Consider the following 22066-nt stretch of genomic DNA (forward strand, 5'->3'; position numbering starts at 1 on the left):
TACTACATGTGTTCATATATATTATGCTATGGTAATTCAATACTACATGTGTTCATATGACTTATACTATGGTAATTCAATAATACATGTGTTCATATGACTTATGCTATGACAATTCAATACTACATGTGTTCATATGACTTATGCTATGGCAATTCAATACTACACGTGTTCATATGACTTATGCAATGGCAATTCAATACTACATATGTTCATATGACTTATGCTATGACAATTCAATACTACATGTGTTCATATATCTTATGCTATGGCAATTCAATACTACACGTGTTCATATATCTTATGCTATGGCAATTCAATACTACATGTGTTCATATGACTTATGCTATGGCAATTCAATACTACATGTATTCATATATCTTATGCTATGACAATTCAATACTACATGTGTTCATATGACTTATACTATGGTAATTCAATACTATGTGTGTTCATATGACTTATACTATGGTAATTCAATACTACATGTGTTCATATGACTTATGCTATGGTAATTCAATACTACATGTGTTCATATGACTTATGCTATGGCAATTCAATACTACATGTGTTCATATATCTTATGCTATGGCAATTCAATACTACATGTGTTCATATATCTTATGCTATGACAATTCAATACTACATGTGTTCATATGACTTATACTATGGTAATTCAATATTATGTGTGTTCATATGACTTATACTATGGTAATTCAATACTACATGTGTTCATATGACTTATGCTATGGTAATTCAATACTACATGTGTTCATGTGACTTATGCTATGGTAATTCAATACTACATGTGTTCATATGACTTATGATATGGCAATTCAATACTACATGTGTTCATATATCTTATGCTATGGCAATTCAATACTACATGTGTTCATATGACTTATACTATGGCAATTCAATACTACATGTGTTCATATGACTTATATTATGGCAATGCAATACTACATGCGTTCATATGACTTATGCTATGGCAATTCAATACTACATGTGTTCATATATCTTATGCTATGGCAATTCAATACTACATGTGTTCATATGACGTATGCTATGGCAATTCAATACTACATGTGTTCATATAACTTATGCTATGGCAATTCAACACTACATGTGTTCATATGACTTATGCTATGGCAATTCAATACTACATGTGTTCATATATTTTATGCTATGGCAATTCAATACTACATGTGTTCATATGACTTATGCTATGGCAATTCAATACTACATGTGTTCATATATCTTATGCTATGGCAATTCAATACTACATGTGTTCATATGACTTATGCTATGGTAATTCAATACTACATGTGTTCATATGACTTATGTTATGGCAATTCAATACTACATGTGTTCATATATTTTATGCTATGGCAATTCTATACTACATGTGTTCATATGACTTATGCTATGGCAATTCAATACTACATGTGTTCATATATTTTATGCTATGGCAATTCAATACTACATGTGTTCATATGACTTATATTATGGCAATGCAATACTACATGCGTTCATATGACTTATGCTATGGCAATTCAATACTACATGTGTTCATATATCTTATGCTATGGCAATTCAATACTACATGTGTTCATATGACGTATGCTATGGCAATTCAATACTACATGTGTTCATATAACTTATGCTATGGCAATTCAACACTACATGTGTTCATATGACTTATGCTATGGCAATTCAATACTACATGTGTTCATATATTTTATGCTATGGCAATTCAATACTACATGTGTTCATATGACTTATGCTATGGCAATTCAATACTACATGTGTTCATATATCTTATGCTATGGCAATTCAATACTACATGTGTTCATATGACTTATGCTATGGTAATTCAATACTACATGTGTTCATATGACTTATGTTATGGCAATTCAATACTACATGTGTTCATATATTTTATGCTATGGCAATTCTATACTACATGTGTTCATATGACTTATGCTATGGCAATTCAATACTACATGTGTTCATATATTTTATGCTATGGCAATTCAATACTACATGTGTTCGTATGACTTATGCTATGGCAATTCAATACTACATGTGTTCATATATCTTATGCTATGGCAATTCAATACTACATGTGTTCATTTGACTTATGCTATGGCAATTCAATACTACATGTGTTCATATGACTTATGCTATGGTAATTCAATATGCAACGAAATTTGTATTGTTACACATGTACCGTGACTATATGATTCGTGCTCGTACAATATAGATATGTGACTAGAAATAAGATGGGTTGAATATATCGATATAATCCAACTTGATATGACACATATGACTAGGATAATTACCACCGTGTAATTTCACTGGTATATGCATTCAGTGCAAAGCTGATCCAAAGACGAAACGTATCATAAATATATGAGCTGTTTCACCTTGGGTGTCATTTTCATCTGGTCTTGAGAATGAGTATTTGAGATTTGACATGATTGGGGAACAGTTATTCAAACGTAGTGTTTGAGTGAATTATCTTTTTATTTTTTACTTGCAGTACCTATTCATTATTTTGTCATGACCAGAAGTATAAGCATGCCATTTTTTTTACATTTTTAAAGTTGTTTTCTTTGTTTGTTAATTGAATAACGTTTGTACTAGTTAAATATAAAACAGAACATAATTCTTGCCCCACGAGTTATAATGTTAAATATATTTGATGTAGTTTTCTAATACTTTTTAAATTTCTTTTTATTATAATCAAATCTTACCGCTATCGTAACTATAATGTGCATTGTCAGGTAGTAGACCACGTAGTAGTAATATAACTATTTTCAAAATACTGGGGAATCCGAAGTCAGCAAAAGGAAACTTATATCGTAATATAGTTTATTTAAAATCACTGATATTAATTTATTAATTATTGTATTCAGCAATAATGTCTCACAAAACGCATATAAATTGTACAATATTTAAAAATATGTCATTAAACAGTGATATGCAATAAATAATCTCGGCAGATTCATTATATACATAATGGAGATATTACTTTCTTGCTGCTACACCAGCCACTGCAGATGTAGACATTATTTGGCTGCTACACATGTTAATGTAGTTAATGTAGCTACTACACGAGATACTGCAGGTCATAGTGAATGAATATGGCTGATAAACCAGCTCCTGCATTTGTAGCTACACCTGCCACGCCTGCTGCTGCAGACTGTAGTGATGGAGTCTGGCTACTGCACCAGCTACTGTAGATAGAAGTGGTAAATACTTGCTGCTATACCAGCTAATACTGACTGCATGAGCGTGCACCAGATACTGCAGATTTCAATAATGATGCAGTCTTATTTGGTAACAGAAATAGAAATACAGAAAAGGCACTAACATTCATCTCTGTCAGTCTGTCAATAGTCAATTTAGGGGTAAAAATTGTTTTCTTCTGGAGTATGTACTTTACGAATTTCAATTATTCATATCTATTTCTAGTGAGTACAAATAATTTCTCTTGGACGGGGTGGCCAAGGGTGAAACAGTTACAATAATATTATTATGAAATCTTTAACTTGAGCTGTAGTGTTGTATAATTTGGTGGGATGCTACTGGATGGACTTGATACGATGGAAAACATGTAAAGCGGAATTATTTAAAATATATTCCGAGATGATCTGAGTCTTGAATCTGAAACGACACTGCCTCATAATATTTCACTTCAATCAATAAATACATAATATTCCAGCGTGTATTCTATAAAAGCATCATTCACAGCTCACTGTATTATACGTAGTACACTATCCTACATGAATCCAGTTCAGCCAACTGTTTTTGTAAACGAAGTATCTCATTCCGCAATCGTATCATCTCCCGTTCGTGGTCATCCACAGACAATATATGGGTGTTGTTTTTGTGTGAGTTCGTTTTATCGCAAATCCTCTTTTTAGAGTTGGAATTGTTATTGCCAACAGTAGGCAAACTTGTGTACTCAACATTGTCGAAGGTCCTCACAGGTGCAGATTTAAGGGAAGATTTTGATATTTTAAAAATATGTGGATCATTCTCAGAGTCTTTCTCACTCAGTTCAAGTTTCACATATTGTATTTTGTCACCTGTTGCGATTTGCTTTCTTTGGTTTTCGATTTCATAGTAGTTACTTATATCTGTTTCCTGTATGTCCATCAATAACTCAGAAGATGTACTTGCTGGAAAGCGAGCGTCGCCATCGCTGTGCACCAACAACGAAGTTTCATCGGTATCTGAAATTTCGGTAGAAAGAAGTTCTTCTAATTCCTCTTCCAAGTTGTTGATCTGTACATCAAGCTAGTAATAAAGAACATAAATCTGTTTGTATACAACGATAGATTACTGCATATTTATTTACATTTCAAAACATTTCTAAGACAAGTAAAAGTAGATTGTAAATCGGAACGGTAAGACGTGTCAGTAGAAACATATTTTTGCTCTATAAGCAGAATAATAATTGAAAGTTCCAGCATCTTTTCTGTCATTCAAAATCAATCATCAATAACAACTATCTCTTACGTACAATATCCAGGGCAACGTAGTGTAAGCAATGTTATAGTTATAGTGAGTGATTCAAATGTACATGTCGAAAAAAATCCGGACACACACACCAAAACAAGACAAGAGCAGAGGCCTTTGAATAGTGATACAAAACGTAAATATTTATACGTGAAGTCTTGCTAGTAAGAAAGTACCCGAAAGAATAACTCCATTAATGATGTGGGTGTGACAGTGGAAGTAAAAATAACATTACTCCATCTAGTGCTGTGGGCATGACAGTGCCAGGAAGAATAACCCCATTAGTGTTATAGGTGTGACAGTGCCAGTAAAAATAACATTACTCCATCTAGTGCTGTGGGCATGACAGTACAGGTTAGAATAACTCCATTAGTCTTGTAGGTGTTATAGTGCAAGTAAGAATAACTCCATTAGTGTTGTATGTGTGACAGTGCCAGAAAGAATAACCCCATTAGTGTTGTAGGTGTGACAGTGCAAGTAAGAATAACTCCATTAGGGTTATAGGTGTGACAGTTCCAGTGAGAATAACTCCATTAGTGTTGTGGTTGTGACAGTGCAAGTAAGAATAACCTCATTAGTGTTGTAGGTGTGACAGTGCCAGCAAGAATAACTCCATTAGTGTTGTAGGTGTGACAGTGCCAGTAAGAATAACCCCACTAGTGTTGTAGGTGTGACGGTGCAAGTAAGAATAACTCCATTAGTGTTGTAGGTGTGACAGTGCCAGTAAGAATAACTCTATTAGTGTTGTAGGTGTGACAGTGCAAGTAAGAATAACTTCATTAGTGTTGTAGGTGTGACAGTGCCAGTAAGAATAACTCCATTAGTGTTGTAGGTGTGACAGTGCCAGTAAGAATAACTCCATTAGCGTTGTAGGTGTGACAGTGCCTGTAAGAATAACTCCAGTAGTGTTGTAGGTGTGACAGTGCAAGTAAGAATAACTCCAGTAGTGTTTGTAGGTGTGACAGTGCAAGTAAGAATAACTCCATTAGTGATTGTAGGTGTGACAGTGCCAGTAAGAATAACTCCAGTAGTGTTGTAGGTGTGACAGTGCAAGTAAAAATAACTCCATTAGTGTTGTAGGCGTTACAGTGCCAGTAAGAATGACTCCACTAGTGTTAGAGGTGTGACAGTGCAAGTAAGAATAACTCCATTAGTGATTGTAGGTGTGACAGTGCCAGTAAGAATAACTCCAGTAGTGTTGTAGGTGTGACACTGCAAGTAAGAATAACTCCAGTAGTGTTGTAGGTGTGACAGTGCAAGTAAGAATAACTCCATTAGTGTTGTAGGTGTGACAGTGCCAGTAAGAATAACTCCACTAGTGTTATAGGTGTGACAGTGCCAGTAAGAATAACTCCACTAGTGTTGTAGATGTGATAGTGCCAGTAAGAATAACTCCATTAGTGTTGTATGGATGACAGTGCAAGTAAGAATAACTCCATTAGTGTTGTAGGTGTGACAGTGCAAGTAAGAATAACTTCATTAGTGTTGTAGGTGTGACAGTGCAAGTAAGAATAACTCCATTAGTGATTGTGGGTAAGACAGTGCCAGTAAGAATAACTCCACTAGTGTTGTAGATGTGACAGTGCCAGTAAGAATAACTCCATTAGTGTTGTATGGATGACAGTGCAAGTAAGAATAACTCCATTAGTGTTGTAGTTGTGACAGTGCAAGTAAGAATAACTCCATTAGTGTTGTAGGTGTGACAGTGCAAGTAAGAAAAACTCCATTAGTGTTGTAGTTGTGACAGTGCAAGTAAGAATAACTCCATTAGTGTTGTAGGTGTGACAATGCAAGTAAGAATAACTCCATTAGTGTTGTAAGTGTGACGGTGCCAATAAGAATAACTTCATTAGTGTTGTAGGTGTGACAGTGCAAGTAAGAATAACTCCATTAGTGTTATAGCTGTGACAGTGCAAGTAAGAATAACTCCATTTGTGATTGTGGGTAAGACAGTGTAAGTAAGAATAACTCCATTAGTGTTGTAAGTGTGACGGTGCCAGTAAGAATAACTCCATTAGTGTTGTAGGTGTGACAGTGCAAGTAAAAATAACTCCATTAGTGTTGTAGGCGTTACAGTGACAGTAAGAATGACTCCACTAATGTTATAGGTGTGACAGTGCAAGTAAGTATAACTCCATTAGTGATTGTGGGTGTGACAGTGCCAGTAAGAATAACTCCATTAGTGTTGTAGGTGTGACAGTGCCAGTAAGAATAACTCCATTAGTGTTGTAGGTGTGACAGTGCAAGTAAGAATAACTCCATTAGTGTTGTAGGCGTTACAGTGCCAGTAAGAATGACTCCACTAATGTTATAGGTGTGACAGTGCAAGTAAGTATAACTCCATTAGTGATTGTGGGTGTGACAGTGCCAGTAAGAATAACTCCATTAGTGTTGTAGGTGTGACAGTGCCAGTAAGAATAACTCCATTAGTGTTGTAGGTGTGACAGTGCAAGTAAGAATAACTCCATTAGTGTTGTAGGCGTTACAGTGCCAGTAAGAATGACTCCACTAGTGTTATAGGTGTGACAGTGCAAGTAAAAATAACTCCATTAGTGATTGTGGGTGTGACGGTGCCAGTAAGAATAACTCCATTAGTGTTGTAGGTGTGACAGTGCCAGTAAGAATAACTCCATTAGTGTTGTAGGTGTGACAGTGCAAGTAAGAATAACTCGACTAGTGTTGTAGGTGTGACAGTGCAAGTATGAATAACTTCATTAGTGTTGTAGGTGTGACAGTGCCAGTAAGAATAACTCCATTAGTGTTGTAGGTGTGACAGTGCAAGTAAGAATAACTCGACTAGTGTTGTAGGTGTGACAGTGCAAGTAAGAATAACTCGACTAGTGTTGTAGGTGTGACAGTCCAAGTATGAATAAATCCATTAGTGTTGTAGGTGTGACAGTGCAAGTAAAAGTAACTCCATTAGTGTTGTAGGTGTGACAGTGCCAGTAAGAATAACTCCATTACTGTTGTAGGTGTGACTGTGTAAGTAAGAATAAATCCATTAGTAATTGTGGGTAAGACAGTGCAAGTAAGAATAACTCCGTTAGTGTTGTAAGTGTGACGGTGCCAGTAAGAATAACTCCATTAGTGTTGTAGGTGTGACTATGTAAGTAAAGATAACTCCATTAATGATTGTGGGTAAGACAGTGCCAGTAAGAATAACTTCATTAGTGTCGTATGTATGACAGTGCCAGTAAGAATAACTCCATTAGTGTCGTATGTATGACAGTGCCAGTAAGAATAACTCCATTACTGTTGTAGGTGTGACTGTGTAAGTAAGAATAACTCCATTAGTGATTGTGGGTAAGACAGTGCCAGTAAGAATAACTCCATTAATGTCGTATGTATGACAGTGCCAGTAAGAATAACTCCATTAGTGTTGTATGTATGGCAGTGTCAGTAAGAATAACTCCATTAGTGTTGTAGGTGTGACAGTGCCTGTAAGAATAACTCCAGTAGTGTTGTAGGTGTGACAGTGCAAGTAAGAATAACTCCATTAGTGATTGTAGGTGTGACAGTGCCAGTAAGAATAACTCCAGTAGTGTTGTAGGTGTGACAGTGCAAGTAAAAATAACTCCATTAGTGTTGTAGGCGTTACAGTGCCAGTAAGAATGACTCTACTAGTGTTATAGGTGTGACAGTGCAAGTAAGAATAACTCCATTAGTGATTGTAGGTGTGACAGTGCAAGTAAGAATAACTCCATTAGTGATTGTGGGTAAGACACTGCCAGTAAGAATAACTCCACTAGTGTTGTAGATGTGACAGTGCCAGTAAGAATAACTCCATTAGTGTTGTATGGATGACAGTGCAAGTAAGAATAACTCCATTAGTGTTGTAGGTGTGACAGTGCAAGTAAGAATAACTCCATTAGTGTTGTAGGTGTGACAGTGCAAGTAAGAATAACTCCATTAGTGATTGAGGGTAAGACAGTGCCAGTAAGAATAACTCCACTAGTGTTGTAGGTGTGACAGTGCCAGTAAGAATAACTCCATTAGTGTTGTATGGATGACAGTGCAAGTAAGAATAACTCCATTAGTGTTGTAGTTGTGACAGTGCAAGTAAGAATAACTCCATTAGTGTTGTAGGTGTGACAGTGCAAGTAAGAATAACTCCATTAGTGTTGTAGTTGTGACAGTGCAAGTAAGAATAACTCCATTAGTGTTGTAGGTGTGACAGTGCCAGTAAGAATAACTCCATTAGTGTTATAGCTGTGACAGTGCAAGTAAGAATAACTCCATTTGTGATTGTGGGTAAGACAGTGTAAGTAAGAATAACTCCATTAGTGTTGTAAGTGTGACGGTGCCAGTAAGAATAACTCCATTAGTGTTGTAGGTGTGACAGTGCAAGTAAAAATAACTCCATTAGTGTTGTAGGCATTACAGTGCCAGTAAGAATGACTCCCCTAGTGTTATAGGTGTGACAGTGCAAGTAAGAATAACTCCATTAGTGATTGTGGGTGTGACGGTGCCAGTAAGAATAACTCCATTAGTGTTGTAGGTGTGACAGTGCCAGTAAGAATAACTCCATTAGTGTTGTAGGTGTGACAGTGCAAGTAAGAATAACTCGACTAGTGTTGTAGGTGTGACAGTGCAAGTATGAATAACTTCATTAGTGTTGTAGGTGTGACAGTGCAAGTAAGAATAACTCCATTAGTGTTGTAGGTGTGACAGTGCAAGTAAGAATAACTCCAGTAGTGTTGTAGGTGTGACAGTGCAAGTAAAAGTAACTCCATTAGTGTTGTAGGTGTGACAGTGCCAGTAAGAATAACTCCATTACTGTTATAGGTGTGACTGTGTAAGTAAGAATAACTCCATTAGTAATTGTGGGTAAGACAGTGCAAGTAAGAATAACTCCAGTAGTGTTGTAGGTGTGACAGTGCAAGTAAAAATAACTCCATTAGTGTTGTAGGCGTTACAGTGCCAGTAAGAATAACTCCACTAGTATTATAGGTGTGACAGTGCAAGTAAGAATAACTCCATTAGTGATTGTAGGTGTGACAGTGCCAGTAAGAATAACTCCAGAAGTGTTGTAGGTGTGACACTGCAAGTAAGAATAACTCCATTAGTGTTGTAAGTGTGACGGTGCCAATAAGAATAACTCCATTAGTGTTGTAGGTGTGACAGTGCAAGTAAGAATAACTCCATTAGTGTTATAGCTGTGACAATGCAAGTAAGAATAACTTCATTTGTGATTGTGGGTAAGACAGTGTAAGTAAGAATAACTCCATTAGTGTTGTAAGAGTGACGGTGCCAGTAAGAATAACTCCATTAGTGTTGTAGGTGTGACTATGTAAGTAAGGATAACTCCATTAATGATTGTGGGTAAGACAGTGCCAGTAAGAATAACTTCATTAGTTTCGTATGTATGACAGTGCCAGTAAGAATAACTCCATTAGTGTCGTATGTATGACAGTGCCAGTAAGAATAACTCCATTACTGTTGTAGGTGTGACTGTGTAAGTAAAAATTACTCCATTAGTGATTGTGGGTAAGACAGTGCCAGTAAGAATAACTCCATTAATGTCGTATGTATGACAGTGCCAGTAAGAATACCTCCATTAGTGTTGTGGGTGTGACGGTGCCAGTATGAATAACTCCACTAGTGTTGTAGGTGTGACGGTGCCAGTAAGAATAACTCCATTGGTGTTGTATGTGTGACAGTGCAAGTAAGAATAACTCCATTAGTGTTGTAGGTGTGACAGTGCCAGTAAGAATAACTCCATTAGTGTTGTAGGTGTGACGGTGCCAGTAAGAATAACTCCATTAGTGTTGTAGGTGTGACAGTGCAAGTATAAATAACTTCATTAGTTTTGTAGGTGTGACAGTGCCAGTAAGAATAACTCCATTAGTGTTGTAGGTGTGACAGTGCAAGTAAGAATAACTCGACTAGTGTTGTAGGTGTGACAGTGCAAGTATGAATAACTCCATTAGTGTTGTAGGTGTGACAGTGCAAGTAAGAATAACCCGACTAGTGTTGTAAGTGTGACGGTGCCAGTAAGAATAACTCCATTAGTGTTGTAAGTGTGACGGTGCCAGTAAGAATAACTCCATTAGTGTTGTAGGTGTGACAGTGCAAGTATGAATAACTTCATTAGTGTTGTAGGTGTGACAGTGCCAGTAAGAATAACTCCATTAGTGTTGTAGGTGTGACAGTGCAAGTAAGAATAACTCGACTAGTGTTGTAGGTGTGACAGTGCAAGTATGAATAACTCCATTAGTGTTGTAGGTGTGACAGTGCAAGTAAGAATAACTCGACTAGTGTTGTAGGTGTGACAGTGCAAATATGAATAACTTCATTAGTGTTGTAGGTGTGACAGTGCAAGTAAGAATAACTCCATTAGTGTTGTAGGTGTGACAGTGCCAGTAAGAATAACTCCATTGGTGTTGTAGTTGTGACAGTGCAAGTAAGCATAACTCCATTAGTGTTGTAGGTGTGACAGTGCAAGTATGAATAACTCCATTAGTGCTGTGAGTGTGGCGGTTGATATAGTGGCAGAGGAATCCGTTTCTAATGTGTTTTTTACAGAATTGATGATTAAATTGTTTTGATGTATTTACCCGTGACAGTTCTTTTTTAAATGCTCGATTTTGTACTTCAGCTCTGAAAAGACGTTCGCGGAAATCCTGCCTTTCACTGCATAGGAATCTTCGAGTTCTACCTTTGACCTCAAGGCCCGTTGACAAGGTAACATGGTCTCTGTCTTTACCGCCCGTTCTTTTCATTGCATAGATCTGTATGTAGGAGGTTGGAAGATATAATTATGTTGCGAGTATAAAAATGTTAAACATGTCTAGATATACACTAGTGATTTTATTATCCATTTAACTGATGACTGATTGCTATATGTTGATTCACACTGACCATGGATGATTTTTATGTATCTGGTAATATGTGACGTCCATCTTGTTATTGTTATCGCAGGCAAATAGATAGACGTTTCCGTAATATACGAAACGTGTTGTAGTGATGTGAACAATGGCGAGACGCTTTGCCGTGTAGTCGTGAGTTAGAATCCCATTATGAGTGTTCGTAATGTGTCTGTAATTTATATTCATTGTTATATGTTTCCACAATAAACATTGCGATGCATATTGTACTCGTCCTTGTCTCCTAGTATATATGTGTGCATCATGTTGTTTTAGCGACATTTGATGACGTATTCGGTTTAGGCAGTAAACACGCGCACATAACTCCTAGAGGTTTGAACGCAAATACTATCACTGGCAGGGACAATAGTTTTTCATAAATGTGTAGGTGTTGCATAATCAAGGCTTATCACTTATAATACAAATGAACAATTGATGATCGTACCTTTGGTAGAAATAATAAACATAATGTGTTTGTTGTTGATATTAAGATAAACGTGGAGATGACTAAGAAGGTTGTAGTGACTTGTTGACCTGTGCCGATCACATTCGAGATAATGACCGTGATAATGCTCATTAGCATAACATTGTAAACACTCATCCCGATATATTGGGAGTCATTCAAAGCTTCAATTTTCACTTTTCTTGTTTCCCAAGCAAGGAATGCCCCAAATAACAGAAGTAATCCTTTGTAGGCGTATAGTATTCCCAGCCATATGTCCATGCGATTGCAAGTGCACTGTTCAATAATTGGAATGTAGAGGATATCGTCTTCGTCTCGAGTCTGTGGACGAGTGAAAACAACGTGTTACGTCCAAGAATTGCTAACTGGTGGTTTGCTTAGAGCAGACACCGTAGTTGTCGTGTGATATATAGGGAAGATATTGATGGGGAAAGAACCTCAGAAAATCACATCTAATAGGAATGTTTGGACAATCAGACATACATGTAAACTATAATTTGTACTTGTAAATTACTGTTAAAACACAATATTTTCGTTGAAATCATTGTTTCAGAAACCTACCGTTGATGGCAGTATTTGTTCTTTCATATGTAGGGGATCCATACAAATCCAAATAACGAGTACAATCGTATCGAAGACGAACAGGCACGTGACCATAAGAAATAAACGAGACTCTTGTAGCATCTGCAATATTCAAAAACAACATCAGACCCAATGTGAATGTGCTGCCCCGAACAGGGATATATTATCGGTGCATCGTTTATCAGAGGAGATCAACAAATTGTTAGTGTTAAAATTATGGTTGCTGAGGTGTGATGGACGCCTTTCAGTAAAGTCACAAACTGGCATTCATTCCCATTTTTCAAGTTTGGCGGAGAAAATAGTAAAACGTGTGTTGGGAGATGGGTCACTTACCTTTGTTCGAAGGACGCCGCTGGCGGCACGTGTAAATATATGGTAAACACGATATGTTTTGATAAATAACGAGCCAAATGCCAGTGAAAATCCAGCAGCTAATAAGAACGCTCGAACCTAGGGAATAAATACGAAATGTTTTTTTTATTGTGCAAGCATATAAAAGATTCGGAAATGTGGTTGTATTACATGCGCTCCGCAGTCGACGAAATGCGTACAATCTGATGCGAGGAAAAAAAGGCGCTGTACGGCGATTGGGATTTAATGTATATGTGTACTGTGCTATTGCCAATACTGGTAGTTCATTTCATTTGTACTAGTACCCGTATGTAAGCGACCCGGAAATTGACGACTTACCGAACAAAGTACTGTGAGTATCGTGGTATTCTTCACAATCGTAGAGTTCAGTCCCAACAAAATAAGACATAGATACACTAAAATACTCCCGATTATCACAAGATTATTCAAATTAGGACTAGATAGTTTGATGAATCTGAAAATATAGACAAGTGTTTGTTTGTTTGGTTGTTTGTTTGTTTGTTTTCGGTTACTCATAATCTCAATAAAATAATGACTTGTAAAAAAATACCGGAATCTGTCATCAAATTCTTATTATTATGTGTGGCCACAGAATGTTTATCATGAATAATCTGGTACGAATTTGACGCATGCCAGACGTGTAGGTAATGTGCCTATGTTGCGCCCTCTTACGGCGGTTTCAAATCGCTGATGAACGTAGATGAATACTTACTTGGTGTTTCTGTATCTAAGATTGAACAACAGGAACAATATGGAAATGAGTACGCCCCCTATCGACATGAGTGTAATGCAGGTGAATGCGATGCCATCTATATGAACTATCTCCTCGATCACCAACAGTCGGTCACGTGGTACTTTTCCATCTAAATGAGAGAGTACGTGTTTTTTTCATTACTGGTAAATGATTTGAAAAATTAGGAATCGAATATTTTGACTGATTCAAGGTCAAATATTGCCAGTCGACATACCTGCATTATCGTACACAAAATCACCCGGCGGCTATTTTCATTCAGTTGTACAGAAATATTTTTCGACATATATCTATTTTGTGAAATCTCACAACACATGAACAGTTATTCTGACCACATATACCGGTAAAGCCGTACTGAGTCTCTTTCCCACCCGGTTTCAACTTTACAAAGGCATTTATACGAGACATGTTGTATGAGCTTCGTTGTATCTTACCTTGCCAAAGAATTGGAACGCAGTCTGTCGCGTTGAAATCCAAATATTCTGTCAAAGGGTTGTAAATGGCGATTCTCTTCATTTTACCGTCTGCAAACAAAATATCTTCATTTATATTTAGCTGCACAAACTGTAATACGTCATGAGATAGTACGATCATGATAATGGCGTATGAGTATTGAATGGTACGGCAATCAGTAAGTAATCGGTTTACAGGTATATTTATTGCGTTTCAAGACCTCTAGCCCAAATTCAAAACACAATTAATAACATGAACACGTTAAAAATTTGGTTCGATTTTTACGTTACGCGATATCTCACATGTATGGCATAGCTCCATGGATAAATAAAACAACGTTCCTCAAAACTGTCTTCCGTATCATAAAACCAGTAGATAACAACAGCCAAGGGAATTTGCAAATATTACGTTGAATAAAAAGAAGAGGGATTAATTATCGGCATCACTAAACAGAATGTGATATTCAACCTCTCTAAGTATAGTAGACCGGTCGTCAAGGCAATACAGAGCAATAAAGAGCATAGGAAACACGCCAAGCTTTTAATTATCTTTAAATCACAAGTCGGAGATAAAATTATTTACAGGTTTAAGTGTGCTCTCAAAGTCGGCGTAAGAGCGTATGGCTTTGCAAGAAAGGCAATACGACGGCGTAGTTGGACGTTACTTTCAAATGCGCCACGCAAATATGTGCTGCATGACATCATGTTATGACAATTTACCTTGGTTTTGGTCAAAGACGGTGATACTTTCTCTGTCTGCTCCATTGAACGTTATGTGTCCCTGTAAAACAGAGACAATTGCATGATTCCTAGCCCCATCACGGTGGTTTGAGTTCTAGAACTAAATATATGTCGTTAAAGTCTTTTTCGCATATTTTAGACATCAACATTCTTATCAAACTCTCCAATCAGGATTTAAAACATTCAATGAACCAAAACACCACGATTTAACGTGTAGATGCAATGAGAGACGTTGGTTATAACAACTTACCGAAATGCCAACAAAACTTAGATGCGACAGAATGCTTTTAATTTTGTCTCGGAGATAACTGTTACGGTACTGAGCTTGCTCCAGAGAGCTCGTTGTTCTATTCACTTTAGTCACGTTCTCCTCGGACAGGGTTTTCATGATTAATCCAATGGCCCAAACTGCGTCGTATGTTTGCGGAGCGTATGTCGTTAAGCCTTCGCCATGTTCAATTAACAACTCCTCGAATTGATTCGGTGTCTGCGGAAGTAAAATAAAACAAAATTATTAGAGGTTTAGCAGACCCAAATTATAATTCTCTACAAGTTACGCAGTATGATTTGGATTTTGAGTACACAACAGCACATTTTTTTACGCTTTGTTAAACGTCACAAGGCACCCCACATCAAACGCGACGCGAAAAGACGACAGCGCCGCCTTATGAATTAACACCATTTATCGCTGTTCAATTTTTCCTTCCATTAAAAGTACATATTTGGCAATACTTCAATTTGCAGTTTAATATATACATACATGTATATAGCTATAATGTAAACTCCAAGTGCAGTGAAAGATGTCTCTTTGGCAATGACAGAACTGCGCATGTTCCTAACTCACCAAACCAGATACCGTTGTACGGTTCTGTATATCTCGATTCAAAGATTCCACCGCTATGTAACCATTCAGAGCGTCCTGTAATTCTTCCACAGTGCAGTCCGTGTCATTGTCTGCCATCCACCAATCAGACTGGTACCAACCCACCAGTATCCATATGTATTTACCGCCATACATCCCACGTTTGTAAGCCTGTACGTAAACAAACATAATATCGGTCGTATTTTCTATTAAAGCATTTTGGATCGTTAGTTTCTCAAAAATGCATAGGCTCGATGGTTAATTACGTGATTTTTATCAAAAAAGAATGCCGAATTTGGTCAAATTCAACGAATTGATTCAACCCTACGATTCGTTTGGTTGGAAAAATTTGTGATTTTGTCGCTGTTTTGTAAGAATCTGCATTTTGCCTTTCATGTTAACCTGTATTTTTATATTAGGCCGTTATTCAAGATGGCTGCCCAATATAGTAACAATAGTATTATATTAAAACGTGTAAGCCAGATGACTGTGCATATGCTGTATTGCCGTGTAATGTCCTTCTTATCGATGGCATGATCTGACGCGACAAGAAACATTCAGGGATAATTTACCAACAAAATTACATCTTCGTTTCCACAACGGCATCTTACCTCACAGAAAACACGCCTTGCTTCTTTTTCGAAGAAGTTTCCAATGATGACTCTTGCGTCGGCCTCCTGTGTAAAAGACACAAATTGTCATTCCAGCTTAGCAGCCAATCAGCGACGGCCTTACAGTGTACAGTCAGATGACAATTTCGGTTTCAAATACCCCAGGAAAGTGTTCTATGTTCTTTGTGTAATTAGGTGTTCGTATGCAAGGGATTTTTCCACACAAAAACGACGAATTCGATCGAATTTTGTTATCGGTTGGCTCAATATAACCCCAACGGATCTCATTTTTGTGAAAGATTGGTATTTTTGTCCAGATTTGTAGGAATCTGCAAAACGCGTTTCACAACGTGTCTCTTATTTAGTTTTATGCTGCATTCAAGATGGCGGCCCCATATAGTAAATATCGTATTTATTTTATTATCACGTGTGCGCCAGCTGACTGTGGTCATACACTGGATTCACATCGCAAATGTTGGTGGCAGTATTGTAATGCAATCACTGACTGAGTACACTATTCAACCGCAGCCAGTATTCCACCCGTCTAATAAAAAGTAATATTATTATCACACTGATTAAAGCGGTTCAACCGATTACTCTGTGTCCACCTCAAATGTTTTCTTTACGACGAACATGCGAATTCGTGGGATTCGGATCACGCGATCAAGCCTTTCGTCACCAAGGCAACATTATTATGAAGTGTCATTCTCCTCAATCAACTAAGGGCGAATTTTCTACTTGCTTAAGTATCGTTCTATCCTGATATGATGTGGGTAATAATAAACAGTGGCAATGATGGCTTGGAATAATGAGATGTCGTACCTCGTAACACGCTCGGTTAACTCATGTACACGATCGTTTCACGTGACTCTATGGAACCAGTAGTTTTTCTGAAACACTCGGTGGCATTCAGACTTCTTTTTAAATGTTTAGTTAATTCATTTTGTAATTTGTTCAATCTTATGACACCATAGTAATTTGAAAGTATATCACATTTGTAGCTATTAGTAATACAGTAATAGTAATACAGATATACATCGTTTCTCTAAATATTATGACCTCCGCTCACTAACATGAGCGTTTTTATTTAATAGTGTTATATTTAAATATATATTAAAAACTTTAGTTAATGAGGTCGACGCAATTAGAAAAATTATAATCCCTTTGACATAAAACTAATATATTACACATTACACAAGACGATAATATGAGGTTATTACGAGGATACCTCAAAGTATGCACGAAGAAAGTACAGCGGGAGTATCGACCTCCGCGCAGCGGAGGATCGATGCGACGGCGTACTGTCTGAGTGGTTACTTTGAGGTATCCTCGCAATAACCTTACTCTTATACATCTTTTCCCTCCAAGGATACACCATGGGAATGACGAAATACCAAAAGTTTAGAACAGAATCAGCGAACGTCTTTGTGTTGAGTCCGGTCAAACCCTGTTGTTTGTTTTTATTATTAGAGGGCGCTTACGCGCGTAATCATTCCATATTTGGAATTCACATTTCCTTATATGGTAGGATGAAAATACCCCCTAAAATATTGAAAAATTACGACGCGCTGTTATGGCGTTACGGTGACAGATGTATAGTATTTAATTATATTAAACAGTAGAAACAACTCTAACTAATAAATCAAAAGACCTTAGACAAATGGCCGTTGAAATCTCGTTGAGCGAGAGAGAGCGACGATACTCGTAGTTGTCCGTTAAATAGTGTTCCATTCTCGTTGTCATTGCGTTCAGCGTTCAAAATATTCCGACTAAATAGATAAAAAGAACAGTAGATGTGATGACGGAGACTTTATCGTATATGTGAGTGTTATTTAAGTGTGCTCAGCTGAAACAGCTATGTTTCCGATGTTGAATCATTGATGCCATATGCTTGTCGCATTGCGCTGCAGCTCATTATTTTTTTCTGTAAGATCAACCCTCACAGTTGTCGTACCGTGTAGTCAATGTTAGGCGACATGTACAACACAGTTTTCTCGGGTATGGAATGACTCACAAAGGACGCCCAATTTCACGGCCATGCAACAAGACATGTTTCATTATCACAGACGTGCATAGTATCACAAGACAAGCGCACGAATTTGTGTTATTAACAATTTATTAACCAAATTATTTTGGTCACATGATATTATAACGTGCATTAAATCAATATTTAAACAATTGATTTGCTAAACATAAAAATGATCGTACCACCCGAATACATATCTTGCGCATTGTGGTACGAATAACAAAGGGACAACTACGGATCTCAGGGAAATCCTAATATAAACTGGTAAGATAGATGATAAAGCACCCAATGGCTAAACATAACGTATCGTAAACGTGTGTAACTGTCATATCACTTGTGAACATTGCAGTTACGAAAACTATAGTATCCTGTATTATTCATCATTTTCTCGAGAAAAAAAATGCAAAATGATCTATCATATTTGGCAAGAACAGAATTTGCATTTGCCGAGCCTCGCCGAATACTAGGAATAACCTATATTTTGCCAGTCAATGTGAAATGGGTATCATGTTCTCAGGTTGTAATAACAGTACGGATACGATAGTTCGATACGTACGGTTGAAGCGTCACAATTACCACGCAGCGTGCGTTTGAATCTCGTATAAACCACAGTCAGAAACTAAATATAAACAAGCAATGTTATTACATGCGTTGTATAGGTCACGTGGGACCCATACCGAACACGACGCGCAACGACTAGTGTGGCGCTCTTACAATATATTGGTCCGTCCCTCTGCTGCATTATAATGGTTCATGAACTTGCACTTTCAAAGCTTCACAGTGGATACAGCTGTGTAAACCTTGCCAATCCCTCCACATTGAATGCTACGCTGGTTTGTTATATTGACAATTTATTTTAATTATTTGTATCGGGGAATCAGTGCAATTATTTGTTATACTCCATTTAACCAATGTGCATATACATGATGTAATGGGTTAAATGACGATAGTGAGACCAATAATAATAATTATAATAATAATTTTGGTGCAACCAAATATTTATCGCTTCCAACATGAATATTCCTAATGTCCGTATTTGTTTAATTGTGTGGGATGGCCATTTTAGCTTATTGATTTAGTGGACGTCACCGGCTTTAAGAAAAATACGTTTTCAAAACGGCAAGGTAACACAGAGAGCTAGACCAACTGTTGATGTCGATCGCGGACATTCGATCTATTGAGAAGCGCAAAAACACTATCACGTTTTTTATGTTTCAAAAATGTTACCAGTCATCAACGTTTGTTCTGTGTTTAAAAATTTGTAATGTGATTTTTTTATAGAAATTTCGTGTTAAAACATTATTCCATAAAGCATAAATAGTTTTCGTCAGGATTTCTCAATAATATGATTCTTTTACCATTTGCTACCAAATAAGACTTTGAGATATGACGTAACGTTTTTACTAAAGGTACAACAAATAATCCATTTTCATAGGAAACAATTATTTTTACAAAAAGCTGTTTGGGTTTCGTGGAAAACAACAACAAAAACATATGCATAAAGGTAAAGAAGATCTGGCTATAATTGACATACATCGTTCCTACTCTGGCAAAGACGTTCTTTTTTATGTAAACAAATGCACATTCGAAGCCTCGATTTGGCTCAGATATGTAGTCGTCCGAGTCCATCAATAAAATACTGTTTTCAATGATTCAATATATGAATGACTACACATGAAAACAGAGTGAGTTTATGATATTCCATCAATCAATCCCGCCCGATTGAAATATTCAAACTCAGTACAGTCGACATTACATATAGGAAATGCGCTCAAAAATATCATCAGATATCTTTGATTTTTAAAATATGTTGGGGTTTTTATGCATTTGTTTTTATGACAGAAAACGCACATAAAAACATGCTTTCCACTGTTCAAACATCAATGAAAATTGCGTCCTATTGGAGAAAATTACATCTTTAAAATATAGTAAAAAGGAGTCACATGATGATTACTATTTGTGTGTTACGAAATAATCTTTTAACATGGATTCCTATGGAAATAGTTCCAAAATGGTCATTATTTATATTTCCGCGAACGACATTAATGCTCAATATTAAAAGTCGTTAAATGGGTCTGATGCGTTCAAGTTAAACCTCAATTCATTAAAACCAATTCCAATCAATTTTACCGTCTAACTAGTCTCAGATGTACGCCATTTCTGTGAGACTCACCTTCAGTTTAGCTATCTGTGACGTCGGGTCGTCAACGAAGCCTTCTGCTGCTACGATGGTGATGTTCGAATACGCCTCTAAATAATCAATCATTTTACTGGTAGCCTGTAGATATTAACATGACTTACATATATTATGCTTCGTACAACCTTTCTGCAATTAATGCTGAGTTAAGTGAAATAGTTGTTTATTGTGTACGTGTTGTGTTGACAATCATATAGTCGCGTTCAACAAAACATTTGTTTGTTTGCCAGTGTTCTCATGATTTATAGGAAAACAATATTCGTAACTTGATACTGTACTCAAATTCTTTCTATAGTGTCGAAACTCATAGCCACTTATACTTAACAGTAAATCTAACACAAAACAAAAGCCAGATTTAAAGTGTAGAGATTGATTATAATCTTCTCCATTAAAGTAGCTTCCCCGCATTGCAAAAAATGTAAAAAATCACTAATATGATTAGAATTAAATATGATATTAAAAGTTGATATCCTGCTCTTACTTTCCCGTCCATTTTATTTTGAGAGTAGTGGGGGGTCTTATCCCTTACATCTATATTGGAACTGACCTGCAAGGACAGACTAAGCCCCCTAACTCAGTGAGTGTCTAATGTTTACAAATCCACCTTAGTTTAGGAGGCCCTTTTTATTCTAGTTCTACAGTGTATATATTTTGTTCTGGGGATAGTACCGCGTAAATATACTAAGTAGGAAAGCGACTTTAACAGATGATGATTATTGTGAGTGGAATGAATCAAACGTTCTAGTATGGCAATAAAACATGGTGTTGATAAAATGTAGGTCCAACAAAATATGAAATATGAAAATCAATAATAGTCACAAATTTTCACATTGTCATTGGTTCGATCATCATAGCGTAACAAATATTGCAGGCAATCGCCGCCCAAGCATTCACAGTTGACAGACATTTGAAATTCAATAAAACGAATCATTACTTATTATTGGCTGTAAATATAAAACTTTGAAACTCACCGCCGAGAATATTTCTTCATCTTGAAACAGCACGCCAACGTGTTCCCATTTGAAATACTGTAACAGAGCCGTCTTTGCCGGGTCGTGAGCCGAGTCCGGCGAGACTGTCCGGTAGAAAGTTGGATACTCTTCGCGGTTTGTGAGAGCCACAGACGTTGATGCATACGACAACTAGTTTGGATAAAGAACATTTAGTCGTAATGTATGTTAATGCTATTGGACAGTACATAGCAATAATACAAAATAAAACTCTTACTTATTGTACAACAAAAAGTAATAACTGTTTACACAATAAGATGTCAATATCATTGCGTCCAATCATCAAATTATGTTAACGCTCCGACATCCAATTATCTACGAATGAACGAATCAATGAATAACATCAACTTGAACGCAGTTAACATCCAATCATGAGCGAACATCCTGAAATCAAAACTTCCTTTAGTCAATCATTATTACGAACACTTACCATTACAAGATTCCAGAAAGGCAAAATCTGGGCGATGTGTTTGGAGACATCGGAACAGGCTGCGCCCAAAAGCATTACCATTGGTGGTTTTCGATACAGTTGATCAAATAATGCATCAGCCCCAACACCGGGATCGCACTGTAAAACAAGTCATAATCACTAAATACATATGA

At 36.8% G+C, this 22066-nt stretch overlaps 1 protein-coding gene across 1 annotated transcript; it reads right to left on the reverse strand.

The window, feature by feature from the left end:
* Nucleotides 1–2860: 2860 nt before the first annotated feature.
* Nucleotides 2861–21973, reverse strand: LOC102802411 (gamma-aminobutyric acid type B receptor subunit 2-like). The gene is made up of 15 exons (XM_078005301.2): nucleotides 21894–21973; nucleotides 21425–21595; nucleotides 20430–20534; nucleotides 16231–16296; nucleotides 15602–15790; nucleotides 15008–15244; nucleotides 14737–14797; nucleotides 13999–14088; nucleotides 13526–13676; nucleotides 13132–13267; nucleotides 12775–12891; nucleotides 12421–12543; nucleotides 11842–12180; nucleotides 11088–11261; nucleotides 2861–4308 (listed from the first exon to the last, which is right to left on the reverse strand). The coding sequence occupies exons 1-15, from the start codon at nucleotides 21966–21968 to the stop codon at nucleotides 3769–3771; spliced, it is 2574 nt and encodes an 857-aa protein (XP_077861427.2). The 5' UTR covers nucleotides 21969–21973; the 3' UTR covers nucleotides 2861–3768.
* Between the last annotated feature and the right edge of the window lie 93 nt (nucleotides 21974–22066).

This window comes from Saccoglossus kowalevskii, chromosome 4, assembly GCF_978046115.1.
Source record: "Saccoglossus kowalevskii chromosome 4, keSacKowa6.1, whole genome shotgun sequence".
Taxonomy (NCBI): domain Eukaryota; kingdom Metazoa; phylum Hemichordata; class Enteropneusta; family Harrimaniidae; genus Saccoglossus; species Saccoglossus kowalevskii.

Bases quoted from the DNA above. Each gene is read 5' to 3' on its own strand.
- LOC102802411 (XM_078005301.2), bottom strand. From the start codon at position 21,968: ATGCTTTTGGGCGCAGCCTGTTCCGATGTCTCCAAACACATCGCCCAG. The intron at 15,245-15,601 runs GTGAGTTAGGAA...TTACTTCCGCAG, and splicing joins GTACAACGGTATCTGGTTTG to ACACCGAATCAATTCGAGGA. The intron at 12,181-12,420 runs GTAGGTTTCTGA...ACTCGTCCACAG, and splicing joins AACAAATACTGCCATCAACG to ACTCGAGACGAAGACGATAT.